This window comes from Idiotropiscis lumnitzeri, chromosome 5 (genome assembly GCF_059441095.1).
Source record: "Idiotropiscis lumnitzeri isolate Australia: NSW breed Sydney's pygmy pipehorse chromosome 5, RoL_Ilum_1.0, whole genome shotgun sequence".
NCBI classification, from domain to species: domain Eukaryota; kingdom Metazoa; phylum Chordata; class Actinopteri; order Syngnathiformes; family Syngnathidae; genus Idiotropiscis; species Idiotropiscis lumnitzeri.
Genome location: NC_142395.1, coordinates 27091229 through 27109296, shown reverse-complemented (window position 1 = coordinate 27109296; position 18068 = coordinate 27091229). Strand labels below are relative to the sequence as shown.

General features: G+C 41.9%; 1 protein-coding gene across 3 annotated transcripts in view; it reads right to left on the bottom strand.

Annotated features, from left to right (window-relative positions):
* The window catches only part of zfhx3b (zinc finger homeobox 3b), a 151624-nt gene that overhangs the window by 16623 nt on the left and 116933 nt on the right, over positions 1–18068 (bottom strand). For all 3 annotated transcript variants that reach the window (XM_088295762.1, XM_088295763.1, XM_088295764.1), the window contains exon 6: positions 8984–9091. In XM_088295762.1, coding sequence (XP_088151888.1) covers positions 8984–9091 — 108 coding nt within the window. The remainder of the gene's footprint in view (positions 1–8983; positions 9092–18068) is intronic.

Here is an 18068-nt window from a genome sequence, read left to right as displayed (position 1 = left end):
CCGCCTTCTTACATGACTAGAAACGTGAATTTTGCCGCGTAAATCATATTCCACAAACGCAATATTAATCAGAAAGCCACGTTTCGACGAGTGGGCCTGCATAGAACATATTCTAGTAAAGTGCATTTTTGAGTTGACTTCCCCTTTAAAAATATCTGAATGAGCTCACAGGACGCAACAGTTCAATTTGACCGAGCTTAAGTGATGTTGCATAACTTTGAGTGTAAATGCGAACAATGCAAATTAAAAAGACTCATCCCCATGTTTGAAGAGCAAAGTCTCACTCATGAGCCGGTGCAAAACACTTTAAAACTCCTCTGCGTAACAAAGAAAGAGAAAATGGAAGTGGCACAAAGTGAATCATCACACTTAAACGCTCAGTTAAGCTGGAGCTTACACCGGACCTGAATTCACTCAGAGCCATCATGAGGAGAGCTACAAATTCACGGTGGAACATAAGGAGGCACCTTACTACCCACTAACAAGCCCATAAAGAGTTAAAATTGGCCTGATTTGTACAGTCCCAGAAGGGCAAATTGAGAACAGAGGGCAATAGTAGGGCGGGGTGGTTTGGCAGGGGGTCAGGTTAAGCGGGGCTGACCACGCTCTCGCTCCAGACATTAAAGTGTCACCTCCAATCAGGAGGACTTGAGCTGATTACCCAGTGGGGAACCTGGCTTTGGACAACGCCGCCTGCTCGATCTCCCAGAGACGCTGGGATCAGTCACCAAGGCCCTGTTAGGGTCCAGTCACAGCCAATCCCATTAAACACATCCACCTATAAACAATGAGAACGTTAAACAAAAGGAGACTCCCATTCCTGACAGGAACCAACCGCTCAGCCATGGCACGGTCCTCGCCAAATCTCCATCCTCACTCCTTTGATACTTTCCATCTTCGTAATCTTGTTTGGTAACAGCAGAGCCAGGCGTGGTTGGCTTATTAGTAGGAATAGACCGGTATGCTTGTTTTCATTGTCGATACCGATTATTAGTCGTCATGGAGGCCGATAACCGATATTTCAAGCCGATATTCATTGGTTGAAAAAAAGGGGGTAAAATGGTGTCAAAATAAAAAAAAAACTCCAAAACTTGACTTAGTTTAAATGCCTTTAAGCACCTGTTATAAACAACTTTAGTGATTTACAACACGCTAAAGCTTCTTTAGATCTTAGAAAATAGAAAACTTAATTTTAAAAGTCTAACGAAAAGTGCACAGAGCTCCCAGGCTCAGCTGCAAGTATTATAGCTCAATGAAACTTTTATTACGGCAAATAGATTTCTATTATTATTATTATTATTACTATTGTGAGTTGTAGTAAACTGAAATGTATTCAAATTTCGGCAAAGTCTGGTTCCTTTCCTTCCTCTGCTTGCGGGACCTCTCCCGTAGTGCGTGTGACTCAAGGTGAAAAAGCAAACAGGCAGCTTACTGCTGATTGGCTGCTAGAAGGAACCAATCAGATGGTGCTGTGGGCGGGCCAATCTGTTTCTGCAGGCAGGGCGACAAGCTCAGCAGAGAGGCGTGTGCTTCATTGAGCCAAAATAAAACATCTTTTAATATATCGGCCTTGAAAGTTATCGGCAAAATGCCGAATATCGGCGCCGATAATCGCTCCATCAATACTTAGTAGTCAACATTATTTGGCAAAAACAACACATTTTTGTACAGTGAGATGGCATTTGCAGACATTTTCCTTCATTCCTCTGTGAATAATGCATGAATCTTAATGGCAACATGAGGTTGGGATCTTCAATGGGCAAAATGTTGGCGCTGGTCTATAATAAATCTGGAATTTCAATCATTTAATTTAGGTCTTCAATCTTTTCAGACACCTGAGCACTAAGTGAAAATGTGCTATTCCATGTGAATACCAATTCGGCGTCTCCCTTGATAAACATGTCTTCACACTGTTTTAGGGCTGTCAGTATTTAAAAGTGAACAGTCGAAGCACAAACAAATACATCGCAGAATTAGTTCAGCGGACAAATGGACCATACAAGCCTCATAATTAGTAGAAGACGCGGGATTTATTCCAAGCCAATTCCATGTTAATTAGCGTGAGAAGTTGCTGTTGACAATGAGGGGCTGGAGAGCTTCCCCGAAGGGACCCCAACTGGCTTCCCATCAGGGTGCGACATAGCGAGCGGGAGATGCAAGCCCGGGGTCGCTTACTTGGACACAGTGTCTCTGGTCACGGCCAATTGGGGCGCCATAAAATGTGATCAGTTGCTTTTCTTTTGGGATTCCTCCAGCCCAACGCCATCACCAGCACCGTGACTAACACCCAACTCCTGTATGTTTTCTGTTCGTCCTTGTCGAGAGGCGGGTGAAAATAAACGAGCGTCAAAATGGAGAGGATAGGGTGAAGAAAACAGTTGGATATCGTATCCGGGTGGTGTTCCGCACGTTAGACACGCATATCTCCTGTGCAATATGAACAGGTGGTCACAAGCGACGACCACAACATTGACACCGGATTGCGCTACGATTGCTTAGAAGTGTTGACAAGAGTGAGCGGGAAGAAGACGGAGATTGGTGACACATTCGTGGAGAGAATGTGGAGCAAAAAAAAAAAATTTAAGGAAGGATTTTCTTGGTAAGAGTTTTTATCCAATCGGAATTCCGCTAGTTCGTGTTGCCAGGCAGATTTCACAATACCAGTCGTGTGCACTATTCTTTCTGAGCCCTTCAGATGCAGACCGAAGTAGGATTTCCCCGAAGGCCCACGTGTGAAATGCACGGCCCGCCGCTGGTGTTATTAGACACAAAACCAGCATCCTTAGCAAACCTTTTCTGACACATTGACAGTATAGCACCTTGTTTGAAAGCACAAATATGGCATCACTGCCAAAATGGACTCAATTAGATGATTATTAATTCATGCCCTCTTTTCTTTAAACCGGAGGCTTTTGTGCTGTTGAGTGAATTGGACGTTGGCACCGAGTCTCACCTCTCGCATGGCTGCAGTGTATTATTATTTAGGCGGCGTGGGGAATGTGGAGCGCGTTGCAAGCCTATCTGGAGCCTTGCTGTGCTGCCGGACAGAAAGCGCGCTGACGGAAGGATCGGAAACAGGTCATCTGACGTTGAAATCCATCAGGGCAATCACAGCCGCCATCAATCTACTTTGTCCTCTGGGTACAGCTCGACTCAGGTGGTAAATGAAGTGGTTGGCCGTGATTTGAAAAGTTGCTTGTTCAACTCCTTTGAGCAGCAGAGTTACTCGGCTTGCTTTTGACATGCCTTTATTCATCAGTGTGTGAATAAGTTAATTGAAGTAAAAAAAATATAAAATGCTGTCAAAATGAAGCAACATTCACCAGTTTATGCTGAAAAGCAAAACGAGGGCATCGGCCATTTGTGCATAAATACTGAATAGGAAGCAAGAGAGGACTGAAGCCACATTCTGCAATTCCAAACCCATAGAAAAATAAAACTGGTCCGTTAGGTCAATTTTTAAAACTCTTTTCTGAGACAAGCATCATTGTCATCAGTCCAGCAAATATTTTTCCATAAACCGATGGTTTGATTGGCTCAAAAACAAGTTTAAGTCAGGAGATATTTAGGGAAGCCATGCAGACAGGTGAAGGCAGCTCAAGGGTCCTCATAAGTCCTAGTCAGAAAATGTCTTGAGTGAAACTTGCGCGGTCATGTCGTGTCTCGTCGGTCGCACTGCATTGTGGCTCAATTACAGACAGCGAAATGTCTCGTGCTACAGCTACGAACATATGAGACCTTGGTTCAGACCCGGACTGCAGTCCGCTACTTGAACGCTGAGATGAGTCAACTCCCACAATGACACAAGCGCTTCTCTTTTCACGATATTACAACCAGTGGCGGGCGCTGCATTTCACACACAGGCCTTCAGTGAAGTCCTACTTGAATAAATACCTTTCGTGACACCGTCGATGACGCAACGGCTGGAGAAATAATACACAGAAAGACACTTACGTACTACTGAGTCAGTGTTGGACGACTGAGCTTCTCTTGAAAATCCGTCTTGAAAATTGCCTCGCAAGTGTATCTGCAATTAATTCCCTCCTTCGGCCATTGTGGTTTAAAAAAAAGCAAGAATATATTTGAGATTTTTGAACGATTGCCAGTTAGGACTTTATATTGTGTTGATTCCGCATAGCGCTGCCCCCTCACGAGTGAGTATCCAATCACAAGACGCCTTCAACGTGAGGCCAGCCAGAAGGCCTTAGTGCCATCAAATGGTGATCTGATTGGCTATCGCAGCTGTCTATCAACTGTAAAAGCCTCCTTGGGACACAAAACAGACGCCCGCACGATTGTATCTGAAGGCCGTACGACTGCTATTCTGAAATCTACCTGGCAACACAAGCTACCTGAATTTTGATTGGATAAAAACGTAAAACCTTAAAATTCAACACAAATTTATAATACGACATGAAATGTGGAACATTTCGGCCCAGTTTTTAATCTCCTTGCCGTCCAGACAATTAGAACAGTAGAATTATCGACTGAAAATGTAAAATTATGAAGAACATTATTCAAACCCTTGAATGAAACCACGTCCTGAAGTGTGTAACGGTCAATTCTTTCATTCGAACAAAAAGACACACTTGACGGGAAAAGCAAAGGAGGGCTTGAGCGTGACTAAGCGCGTGTTCTCACAGGGCGCGAAATGAACATGACGCCACGCATAGGAGTTATTAATTAGCAGGATTGTTCTTCATCAGGCTGACTGGACAACAGGATGACGTGGCGTTCACCTTTACAGGACACACAAGTGGAGCTCGGCCATTAGACAAGCGACTCGTAAACACCCAGCTTTCAGGGGCTTGGCTCGCAAACAAGGACAATTTACGGCCTATTATCTTCAAAGACAAAGGGAATTATAATTTGAAGGATGACAAGCATCCAGAGGATGCGTTATGAATATGTAAACATTTGATATTGTCATACTACTTTGACTTTATCAGCAATCACAAAGCCGGGCGGCAAACATGGTCTCCTCGTGATTCGGTGGCAAGTAACCACAGGCAGTAAACGGCTTATATTTGTGCGCTGTTCGATGCAAAACAAAGCCTAATATTTGTCTTCTGCTGAACGAGCACAGACTGCGATGCCTCAAAGGTGCGTCTAGGGGATGCTAATTAGCATGTTCATTATTCTGCCGACATGCGGCCTGTCGACAGCTGCTTTTTGCGTTCCTGCAGAATCGCATCTGGATTGGCAAACACATGGCGCAGGAAGTAACACCTAACGCATTCACTGCCATTGACGGGTATACAAGTCAAAAAAGTGCATTCATTTTATCTGAGCTGCTAGCGAAGGCCACCACATTTATACTTCCACAATCCATTGACGAGCTTGACAGCGTAAGAAAAACATGATGTCTCGCTAATTGCACGGCAAATAAAAGGCTATGTGTAACATTTGAAATTGTGCCCTCAAACAGTTAGATAGAGAAAGACTAACATTTTGGTCCGTGTGATCAGCACAGGAAGCCATACTTAAAGTTAAAATGTTGCAGATGCAGGCTGCACAAAGAGTGGACACATGTGAGCGTCATGTTTTCAGTTAGCGCTGTCATTTGTTTTTGTCTTGTAAAAATGTCTCAGTGCGTTTTGTACAAGAGACGTTTAAAGTCCTCCATATGTGGGTGAGATTCCCCCGCCCTTTCTTCTTTCTTTTCCCCACCTCCCATGAATCCGATGCAAGGAAAAGGGATAATAAAAATTTCAGTGACAAATATACACTTGCATTTGTGTGTATTATTAGTATGTTTTTTAAAAAAAAAGAAAGTGTTGTAGGATCATCTTGGCTTGATTACATCCTCGTGTGGGGAACCAATGTGACTATTCTGGTTTCTTTCCATGTGTCAGATTGCTGTTTCACTGAGGCGAGTGGGTGTAAGTAGAGCAGGTTTATGGCTATTTCACAATACATATTTCATAGTAGTGGTGGGCAACATGGCAAAAATATCATATTTAAATTTTTTAATAATAAAATCACAATCACCATCTTTTCACAATTTTTTTTACATTTGCCCATTTTGGACCATTTTCAGCAAATCTACAATATATATAAAATCCTAAAAAAAAAAAAAATAAATTTTAACGCCAACAGGTTGTAATTTAAATTAAACGTGATACAGCTACCATAAGGTCACCATAAAATATTTTTTCTTTCCACTGTTTTAATTGTTATTATGTCTCCTGTATCTCAGTTACTTCTTCCCCCCCCCCACTTGCTTTTTAAAATTTTTTTTTTTTTTTTTTTGACTGACATTGTCAGACATTCATTTATATGCTTATCATAGTGGCGGGAATATGCGCAAACACCACTCATGTGAGCCGTGCAATTGTACGTCTTTGCAAACAACAACCACAATAATCAACATTGCCAACGGTGTCAGCAATAAAACTATCGTTACCTTCGTGACGGCAGCTATCACTAGACCTCATTAGGCAGTGCAGGCGTACCTAATGAAGTGACCGACCGGCGAGTGTTGCTCCTCAGTGCAACGATCACAGAAACCTGCCACACGTCGACTCTGTTCGCAGTCGCTGACGTTTACATGTGTCTGCATGCCTACAACGAGTGCACGAAGGCGGCATCTTTTGCGATAAACACAACTAAATAATGAAGGCACCTTTCAAAATAAAATGACGCGCGGGGTACATATGCATTTTACAGCCACTTCTGATGTACTTTTAAGTGATTTTAATGAACAGCGAGGAGCCGGAGAACAAGAAAGGGGAAAATGAGATTGACAGTGGCTTTGCGACTTTCTTCTGCGCCGGCTAATGTCGCCTGCGTGACAGTGACTGTCATTTGTAAAGGAACAATTGTGCCCTGCTCTGGCAACTACATGACAATGATGAGAAGGAACACTCCAGTCGTTGCAAGGGTGAACTTAGAAGAAGAAAAATAAATAAACAGTCGGGTGCCTGAGCACCTTTCGGATAACGAACAGCCCGGCCGATGCATTTATTGGCCATATTGTTAACCTGCAACATCTGTTTGCCGCCTGCGTAAACATCATCAGGCCAAACAAAGCGCTTCTCTGCTTACCGCATCCATCGGCGGGCCCGACTTGCCTCAAAATATGCTTTTCTGCACTTGCTTTCGATGACCATTGTGTTGATCAGTCACACGAGAAAAAAAAAAAAAGTTTGAAGCACAAACAGGAGATTCTTCCATTAAAACTACAGCTGCCTGCCTTTTGCTGACAACACGGCACCCCAACCCTCTCCACCCACCTTTTTTTCCCTGACATCAAACACAACCTCAGACCCGGTTCCCTAATGCACATGCTATTTTTAACTAAGCGTTTCTAATAAGCTGCTGGGAAGCTGTAAATTTTTCATATGCAAGCACATATTTCCTTTGTGAAAACACAGAAACACACTTATTTGGTGATTAGCGACTGACAGAGGGAAGGGAAGGAAGCCAATGCGCTTGTATCAAATTGCATGCCTTTCAAAAAAAAAATAAAAAAGGAAGAATCCTAATGCGAGGAGTCATCTTCCTGCGCACACCAGGTATGAGTGAATTATTAATCGGCCGGCTCATTTTAATGCTTTTTAAAGTGCTTGATTTTGATGTGCTAAAACATACTTTTAGCCATATTCAGTCAGGCATGCATATCATTATTTCTCCCATCAAAGAAGAGTGTCACCCTTTCAAAGAGCACAAACAACTCAGCCTCATTTAAAATAGAAAGTTCGAATATCAAAGACGTTTTACAAAGACCGGGCTTCAAACGCTGATGGAGTTTTTCCCGGCTTTTTGTTATTTTCCGGCACTATTTAAAACAAAAAAAAAAGAGATATGCAAAAAGGTCTGGATTTTTTTTCTCTAGCTTTTAACCTAACGAGTGTAAATCAAAACACCGTGGACTCACAAAAAAAAAAAAAAAAAAAAATGACAAGTGAGAAGTAGCTATCCAAGCTGGTTCGAGTGTTTTGTGTCAGCATGATCAGAACTCTCCTGTCGACAACGGCTTGATTGATTTTATGACACCGGCAAAAAGACTTTTGTACGAGTGAAACGAGTCCTCGAGTAATTCGAGTACCTCGAAAAAAAAATGCAAGAGCAATTTCTTCTGCCACAGTCGACAAGTTTAGTGGAAAGAAGAAGACGACAGGCCACCAACGTGCTGAGAAGGGAGGGGAAGCAGGGAAGCCCAGACTTCTCTCTCCCCAGCCACTTCATCCAGCTCCTCCTGGGGGATCCCGCCCGAAGCGTTCCCAAGCCAGCTGGGAGACATAATCCCTCCAGCGTGTCCTGGGTCGTCCTCGAGGGCCTCCTCCCTGTGGGACATGCCCGGACCACCTCATCAGGGAGACGTCCAGGTGGCATCCTGACAAGATGCCCGAGCCACCTCATCGGGCTCCTCTCAATGGGGAGGAGCAGCGGCTCAACTCTGAGCCCCTCCTCGATGACCAAAGTTCTCGCCTCGTCTTCCCAAATACAGTTTTATGCTTTTGGAATGTGGGAGGAAACGGTACAAAACCCCCGCAGGCATGGGGAGAACATGCAAACTCCACACTGGAAAGTCGGAGTTGGACCGATGATCAAAATAATAGTTTGTCACAGCTCTAATTGTGAAAAAGTCGATTTTTGATTGTCCAGTGACAGCTCAAAGAACACGACAACATAAACCTCTCTGAAGCTCCGCAGAAGTCAGCCGGCGTCACCAACCACAACAAGCCGTCCCACACGTAAAAACCTCCAGGTGGGATACTATCCAAGCGGAGCACGTCATCTTGTGTGTGTGTTTGCGTGAAGGGGGCGGTGCTAAACACACACGTGTTACAACTAGCACCAGCAGCACACTTGCAGTCTGCCCCGAAAGAACGAGCTGTGATTGCAACTGCTCTCACTATGTTGTTGAAAAAGGCCTCATATGCAGGACAATTCAGGTGCAGGGCCCCCCCCATGTACCCCCCCTCGCCCCCGTCGCTCCCCCAAGTGTGTGTGTGTGTTTTGGAAATATTGGCCTTACCTGTCCCTTTGGTGAGCTCCTTCTCCCCCCCACTTTCTCTGTCTTTGGTTTGGTCCTCCTGGTCTGTGGTGGTCTCACTAGCAGCCACCACATCCTCACTCAGCTCTCCTGAAGGGGGGAGGGAGGATGGGAAATGTAAATCACCAAGCCATCAGAATTGGTGGAAGCACTTAAAGGGACGGCAGCGTTTTGTTTCTATAGGCGCTCACAACAATTACATTTGCTGACACACGGTTACGAGACTCGCAAACAAAGAGGACACAATCTGCTGTCTGTTTTCACTCTTCGGCCTCAAATGGAAATATATTGAAAAAAATGTAAAAATGCACACATATATATATATATATATATATATACATATGTATATATATATAAATATATATATATATATATACACATATACATATATATATCTATAATGTATTTAATTTATTAAATTTTTTAAATTTAAATTTTTTAAAAATTATTTAATTATTATTATTTATTTTTTAATTATATATATATATATATAAATTAAAAGAAATAATTAATTAATATATATATATATATATATATATTTAATTTATTTAATTTTTAAAATGTATTTAATTTATTTATTTTTTTAATTATATATATATATATATATAAATATATAATATATATATAAAAAAAGAGAGAGAAAGAGATTTTTTTTCTTTTGGTCAACCTAATTGTATTCTAATGTGGTGAAGCATCTTGCAAGCAAAAAACCACAATGCATCGTGTCCCCTGCTACTAACTAAACATCCTCCAGCCTATTATATATATATTGAGAAGAAAAATAAATATACATAAATATTTAAAACTCTCAGGGATGTAGCTCCTTTTACTTTAATTCAAGTCAAAGGCAGCAAACCCCCCCCCGTAACCACCTTAAAAGCCTCGGCTCGATATATCAGACCATTTAGGTTGCGTCGAAGTCCAAACAATGGATATCCAATAATGACATTTGTAAGTAACACACAAAGGAAAAGGGAGCGAAAACAGATAATAAAAAGACCATCAATCACCTTTATTTCCCTCCAGCGCCCCTTGAACATCCCCTCGCCTGTAAAGTTTGTTTAAAAGTAGCGGGACCCTGCACGCAACAGCATTGATCCGACAACAGTAAACTAGGCCGTGTGGTCAATAGGCCTTATCAGTTATTACACAAGTCAGCTAATTCTCAGCAAATGTGCTTAAATGCTCTTTAGAAAATGCTTTCATGCTCAGGTCCCGACACTACGAGCTATTGACGTATTGACGACGTTACAAGAGCCATACTGAAATATCCTGTTCAAGTATTCAGCCCCGCAGCCATCACATGGCCAGCCCGATTCAGCTCGCCACATGACTACCCGCAGCAAAAACCACTTTTATGATGTTACATTATCCCAGACGCTCGCTGTTTATCCCGTCCGCGGTCTAACACGGCGCGGCAACGTGAAGAGGGTACGCCGTCATGAAAGCTTTGACAACCACATAAATACATATATATATATATATATATATATATATATATATATATATATATATATGTGCGAGTGCTTATGTGTTTTTTTTTTTTAAATAAAATGAAAGGCTCGGTAAGTGAACGCAAAATGGCTAAATAACAAGAGTAAAATATCCATGAAGAACGCTGCTTGGTTAACAAAATAAACACCGCTAACATAATCACTTCCTGTTCTTTCTTCTTTTATTCTGAAAGAGCAAGTAGTGCAAGTTGCTAAATAAGCATATTTTTACCACTAAACATCATGAAATCAGAATCATTTGTTGCGTATTCGCGGGCATGCACCCATAAAGCAAAATTTCGCAATCGAATGTTACGATAAAAGATTATCGGTTTGAAGTTTTATTTTCAGCTAGGCCGTGGGGGTGTGATGCATTTGCACGACAAACGACTGACACAAGTGGTTTCTTAAATATCAAATTCAGATGCTGGACGGATTTAATAAATACGACCATTTTTTTTTTTTTTTAACGGTTTCTTGAATCAATCCTTTTTCCGTTGGACATTATACAACACTTCTGTTATGCTTCCCAAGCCAACTACAAAATCTATCGAGTGGCGCTCATCCCCAGCCGCTGAGGCAGATCTTAAATATTCGTGCGCAACAAGATTTGTCAATTTTAGCAGAATTAGAATATTGCTCAGCTGCACGGGTGCTAAGATTACAAAATAATCCCCAGGTACATTTTAAAGGGGAGGAGGGGTGCATTTTTTTTTTCACTGTGCCACTTGTCGTGGGACTAATTCTCCACATCTACATTATTATAACCTTCGACTTTTCTCTTGAGATTCCCCTGCACATATAATCACTCCGGTGATACATTTTATGCTTTTTTTTTTAATACGTACACTGACCAGCCACAACATATGTTCCACAAAATCTGACGTTCAAGAGGTATTAATACTTCATTTGGATTGACATTATGTTCTTATGTTTTATGTATTTGTGTTCTTCATGGAGGTGTGAAAAACTCACTGCATCATAAATTTAGCCACACGAGTCCCAATAGAAGAACCATTTCTCATATCGCGCAGTACGGTCTGGAAAGTACAACGAAATATTTAGTTTAGTTGCTAATCCCGATTTCTCTTTTATTTTTGTAAAGGCATATTTTTCTTTTTTTTAACCCACAATCCAGGGTGACATCCACTATTGTTTTTTTTTTAATTCAATTCCTGGAGCTGCATTATGTACGTTGAAGTAGAAAACTAATTTACAAAAGCCTCAACTCCGCTGGCAACAAATTATGAAATCCATGCAAACCATAATTAAAGAAAGGTCAAAAGTGGCCCAAGAGTAAAGACGGCAAAAAGAAAGAAAGAAAACCGGCAACACTGAAAGCGATTGCAGCAGGCTATTTCTAACCCAAATTTTGGATATGCAAAGACCAATAGCCTGAAGGTTGTCTTGTAATTAATTGTCTTCATTAACCACGTTAATACAATGATATGAAGCACTTCCATTAATCTAATCATGCAGGCTGAATAAACTCACGGCTGACACAAAGATTACACTCATTTGTTCCAAGCAGACGAGAATCAGATTTGCTCTGCCACTCACTCAATGGGGACAGTCCTCAGACACACACATTGACATGCGCACTCACACACACACACACACCCTCCAGACATCTAGCAGCTTTACTTGCTCCTGTGTGTGTGTGTGTGTGTGTGTCGGCGGTGAGTGCAGGGGCTTAATCAGGCCCATAGGTGTCACTCTTTACAAGCTGGGAGAACTCACACACACTAATGAGGTGCACAGAGGGGGGGGGGGGGGGGGGGCGGCAAAAGAGAGAGAGAAAGAGAGTGAGAGGGGAGGGGGGGAAAAAAAACAGAAGAAATGTTTGGAGATGACAAAAGCAGATGCTATGCAAAGGACGTCCGGTGAAGATGAGACTGGAAAAAAAAAACAACAATATTACCTTCATGATGAGCGGGAACAGCCTTGGTTTCCCCCACCCACACGCACACGCACACACACACACAAGAGCAGTGATTACACTGACGCTAATCAGACTGACAAGCACAAACGTCCCTAATAAATAATTGATGGTAACCACTGCACTTTCCAGTATTCCTTCCCAGACCGTGGAGAAGAAGAGCAGCAAGTAATAATAGTCAGTCTAAATATCTTTCACGAGGTCAGGCTCCTCCTCCCTCCGTGCTCTCGGCCTCGGCAGATGACACGGCCGTGATGCCGGCCGACTTTCTTGACAGAGCTGAGAAGCGAGGTCCTACCTGAGAAGGGCTGCGGCGCGTCCTAAAAAATTAAATAAAATACAACTTTGCATGCTAAGAAGCATCTACAAAGGCGAGATGAGAGTTTCTAGTTGTGTCTCATTATGATCATTGAGGCTGCGATTATTTTAACCAGGCGTCATCTAACTGCTGTCGAACTCAGAGGTGAGCTTCCACTGCTTTATCCAAACCTAGACACCACCTTTTTTTTTTTCTTTTAGCACAGCACTGTCGGATAAAAAGTGATCTTATTTCACAGTTCATAGACCCTCTCTAGCTCTCTTTCTCTCTCTCTTTTTTTTTTTTAAATCCCCCTTTTGCCCCCCTTCCCCAAACGCTCCATGATGCCTTGCACCCCTTTCCTCGTATCAAAGTTGTCCTGACTCCGGACTCGAGGGTGCAAAATGGAAGTGACAGGAGGGGCAGGGCAGGACAATGAGACACAGGAGCCATGCTGAGGGCTTTCATGCATTGTCCTCGTATCAGCACCTCTGCACCCCGCATATGCAACATGACCACCCCTCCCAACACGCTCGCATGCAATCCCCCCCCCCCCCACCTCAGCCCACCCCCTCTGACAGACCGGCCCCCACATCACAACCCCACCCCACCCCGCCCACGAGCTGTTCGTGTTGTCCATAAACTCCGGATTGTCAATGCAAAGTTAAATACAATGAAAACATGTTTTTGTATGCCACGGTTGAAATAAGGGACGGACCGAAATAAAAAAAATAAAAATAAAAAATTAATAAATACAAATATATATATATATATATATATATATATATATATATATATATTAGGTTGATGCAGAGTCAGATATTTCGAATAATAATTAATTAGCTGATTAATCCCCAAAAAAAAAAAAACATACCGTTTGGACTTTTTTGCAATATTTTGTCCGAAATTTCTTTAAATGCAAAAGAGAAAAAAATCATCCAGGAATGTTTGAATGCCATTATCTTTGTCATGTAATGTGTTGATGTGCAAAAAAAAAAAAAAAAAAAAAAAAAAAAAAAAAGAAAAAAGTTCTGTGTTATAATTCTATTGTTATTGGAAAAAGTATTGCCAAATTCAAAAGAGCTAATCCGATTGATTAATCGCTCGGGTCTTTAAAGTTTGCGCAGAATCTTCCATAAGAGACAAATGTATTGTAATCCACAGCTCTTAAAACAATCAGTCACGCGAGAACTTGACTCATCATCAAATTATTTCCGGACAAAACTGTGTGGGGGACAGTTTGAGCAAGGCCCTTTTTTTGCGTTCCCGAGGGGATGAATTTGGTGCCGGAGAACCTGATAGACATGACCTTGAGTGATCTAGTGCAGAGATGCTGAGTCAGGACCAACGTCACAAACACCATCCAGCATCTTGTCCAAAGTCTTGCCAGACAATTCCAGCTCTTCACCTCTTGTAGGTGACCCAATATGAGGAATGCGACGTTAAAGAAAGAAAAAAAAAAAAATTTGCGGCGACTCGTCACTCCCCGTCTCCCACACATTTTTCACAGAAAGCAAAGAAGCGCTGCTGGTCAATGTTACGTGTTAGATTCCTGACCTGTCTATTGAGGAGGGGATGGGGGGCTGGGGGGGCACGACACAGGCACGCATGCAGGCAGGCAGGCATCGCTCTCTCGCCGCTGGCCCTGCTGTGACCTCAGGATCTAAATGTGAATGAATACTTTGTGTCTCCATGGGGCTGAGGGCGAGCGTAAGGAAAGGAGGGAGGAGCCTTGCAGGATGGAGGAGGGGCACGAGGGTGAGGGCAGCTAATAACTAAAACAACTTTAAAGGGCAAGTTAATCACAAACAGCAGCCGGAGCTCACACCGACCCGAGTGAGCCGACCCCCCCCCCCCCCCCATCACACATGAGACCCGCAAGTCTTCATCCCAAAGTTCATCATGTTCATCCACCTTGTCTATAAGTAAAGCAAATAATTTGAGCACCTACAAAGTGCTTTTTAAGTCTCCCTTTGAATTTCCATGAATGGAAATGTCATGATTGTGTTTGAGCCCCCAACAAAAATGTGTTTTAATAAGGAGACGAGCGAAAAATATATTCAAAACAGTTTGTGCATCATGATCAATTTTTTACGGTTCCTTCTGGTATGTGTGACTTGGCCATGCGGGTGAAGTACAATCCAGTCATACACATTAAAGAAGAGTTTCACAACTATTTTAAGTGACTCGGTGAAACGTAATTGCAACTTTTTTGTCGGCTTTGACAGAGGATACAGAATATATGAGATATAAATTCTCTGTCTACATGTGTTGCCGCACCTTTTCTGTTCCTTAACTCGTTTTAACCCCCTTAGATTCTACTCATTGACCTATTTACGGTTTTCCAATTAGGTGTTAGTACTAAACTAGCAGACATTTAAATAAATACCAGATTGTAGAGTTTTCTTGATGTTTATGAGTAACAACACAACAAAAAAAATTAAAAAATTAATTATTTGCAAATTTGAGGCTGCTTACAATCATAAAATTCTAATCATCATGTGTTAACATTTTTTTAGACTTCCGAAAGATTAATTTAAGACATTTGAATTATTTTAGTTTAGATTTATGGATTCAGCGCAAATTATTTTTGCAAAAAAATAAATAAATAAAATGGCCGAATGATGGCCTGTATCTTGAAAAACTTCGCAAGTCGTACCTCAAGGCACTGCAGCTCTTCTTAAATGAAGAGCTGTTATTTAGCACTGAGCATGATGAATTTGATATTTTCCCCTAAAGTGGTGTGTCTCTCGTGGGAAATATCGCTAATTAGAAATAGTTCACCATAATGGCATGTTTAGATACATTACCACCCCCCCTCCAAAAAAAAAAGTGAGTGGCGCTCTACTTCTCTTTGTGTTGAGTGATGAAGGAGAGAAGGATCTAGGTTAATGTGGCTGCACAGGGAGTGCGCATTCAGGGACTGCTCACTCTTCTGCCCCGCCACGCACACACACACACACACCCGCACACACACACGCACATGACTGTGAATTCCTTGAATGTCCGCTCACTAACAAATATTATGTCCACAAAGGGGGATGCTGGCTGTACTTTTTCCTGCTGTAAGATGTGGGACTAAAAGCCTGCATGGGGGCAAAAGCATCACTGGCCACTGCGCTTCCATCTACTCTGCCCGAGGGACAATATCCCGCACAAAGGGTCATTCTGGCTGTGTGCCACCCCTCCCATGCATGTTTGCGGTCGTTCTCATCTGCCTCCTCTTAAATCACTCTCCTTTTATTAATGCATCTTTTTTTCTCTCTCTCTCTCTCTCCCGTTCACACTACAATGCCTTCACCTATTTGCAGCCATTCAATAGGGCCTTACAAAATTGGACGTGGGGGGGGGGGGGTGAATGGGTGTCTGGCAAAAGAAAAAAAAAAAGCCGCTGTCATGAAGGGCAATCACATCAAGTCTGAAATATTCACCAGTGGCTTGGAAAATGCGATGGTACAGTTATGACAGGCGGACAGGCCACTCTCACCCCCCCACCGCACACACACACACCCATTCAGGGCAGAAGCATGGTGCACACTCTGAATATGTATAGCCTGGAAAATGTATTGATTTTTCATTTGGCAACAACTCCAAAAAAAAAAAAAGAAAAAAAAAGGGACACACTCATGCACAAAAATCACCTAACCTGAAACTGTCACAACTCTTTTGTTCATATCTCATCTCTCCTGATGTTTGGCTTTTGCCACAAACTCTCTTTAATTACCAGGTAGAGCCCGCTTCAGAGCCTCCCCTCCACTGAGACGCAGCCACATTCAGCCTGCTGGGCTTAACAAGACAGCCCACATCTATTATATATGACATACACCCAGCAGCTTTTGTCTCATATCTGACTAATAAGCGTGGCGAATATGACTATACCCACTGTTTGTTTTGCGATTACACACAAGGTATACCTGCTTACGCGGGAGGAAAACTTGACAATTAAAAGTACAGACTGCTGTGAGGAAAGTAACACTTTTAATGTTCCGTACTCTGTTCATTGTTTGGAAGAGAGACATTTACAGCGTCAACTAATAATTTGTTTAATAATCGATTAATCTATCGATTTCTTTTCGATTAATCGATAAATTGGATGAAAAATTCCATGATCTCAATAATCAGTATAACATTATTTGGCAGTGCATAAAATGCACATCCAACTATTTCCCATCCTTCACAATATAAGAATAAAAAAGCAGATTTTGGTAAATGTCTATTTCTGATGAAACACAAATACAACATAACAACAAACATAAAATATATAACATATGTTTTGACGTCTATACACGTCAATGGCAGTGAATGAGTTAATGTTGTAAGGCTGATAGTTGGATTTTAAGTTCTTTAATCAATTATCAAAATAATTGTTGATTAATTTGATAAAAAAAATAAAATAATTGTTTTTCCTCTACAAAAATATATAGAGTAGTAATAACAGGCAGGTAAATTTAAGACTCCAAATTGGCCGTGGATGTGAATGCAAGCATAAATAGTCGTTTGTTGTCGGTGCCTTCAAATTGACCAGCAACTCATCGAGCCTCTGAGCTTTTTTCATGTCCAACTTGAAATTTTGGTGGGCTTCTATCTAGTGATGGGGAAATGAAGCTTCAAATTTGCCTCATGAAACGGTTGTTGTATTTTTGAGTCCTCTAGATGGCACTGTTGGTTGAAATAAAGGCTTTAAAAAAATGGCTTTCAGCACAATGCTGAACAGAGAGTGCCATCTACAGGAGTCCAGAAATACTACAACTGGTTCATGAAGCACATTTGAAGCTTCATTTAGTCATCACTACTTCTATCCTTCAATATTCTAAAAGACAAACATGATTGGATCCTTAAATTAGTAAAGAGTGACTAGTTGTGTCCAATCCGCAGCACATCTGCGACCCGAATGAGGTTATCGTCAAAGAAAACAAATACAGACGACGACAACAAAAAAACAATAATAAAAATCTTTTTCTTTTTTTAAATTTAGGATCAATTGACATTTCCAGCGAATCCAACTTTTCTCGCACATTTTCTACTTCCAACGGTTGATATTGCAGCCAACACACATTGTGCGTTTGTCCACGCAAGTGTGTACGCGTGTCCATTAACAGGTGCTTATCTGTTTATCTCCACTTTTAGGCACCGCAGAGAACTGCGCTGACTGAAAAAGATCTCTGCCTGTCGATTTATTGAATGCGGCATTTGCATATCTTTGTAGTCCATCCATCTGCCCGTGGACTGTTGCGTGGAGGTATTAGCGGAGAAAATCAATGTTGCAATGGTGGGGCGTTTGTAAGCGCCCAACCCCATGCGTGTTAGGTGTCTGTTCGGCGGCTCTCGTATCGAGCT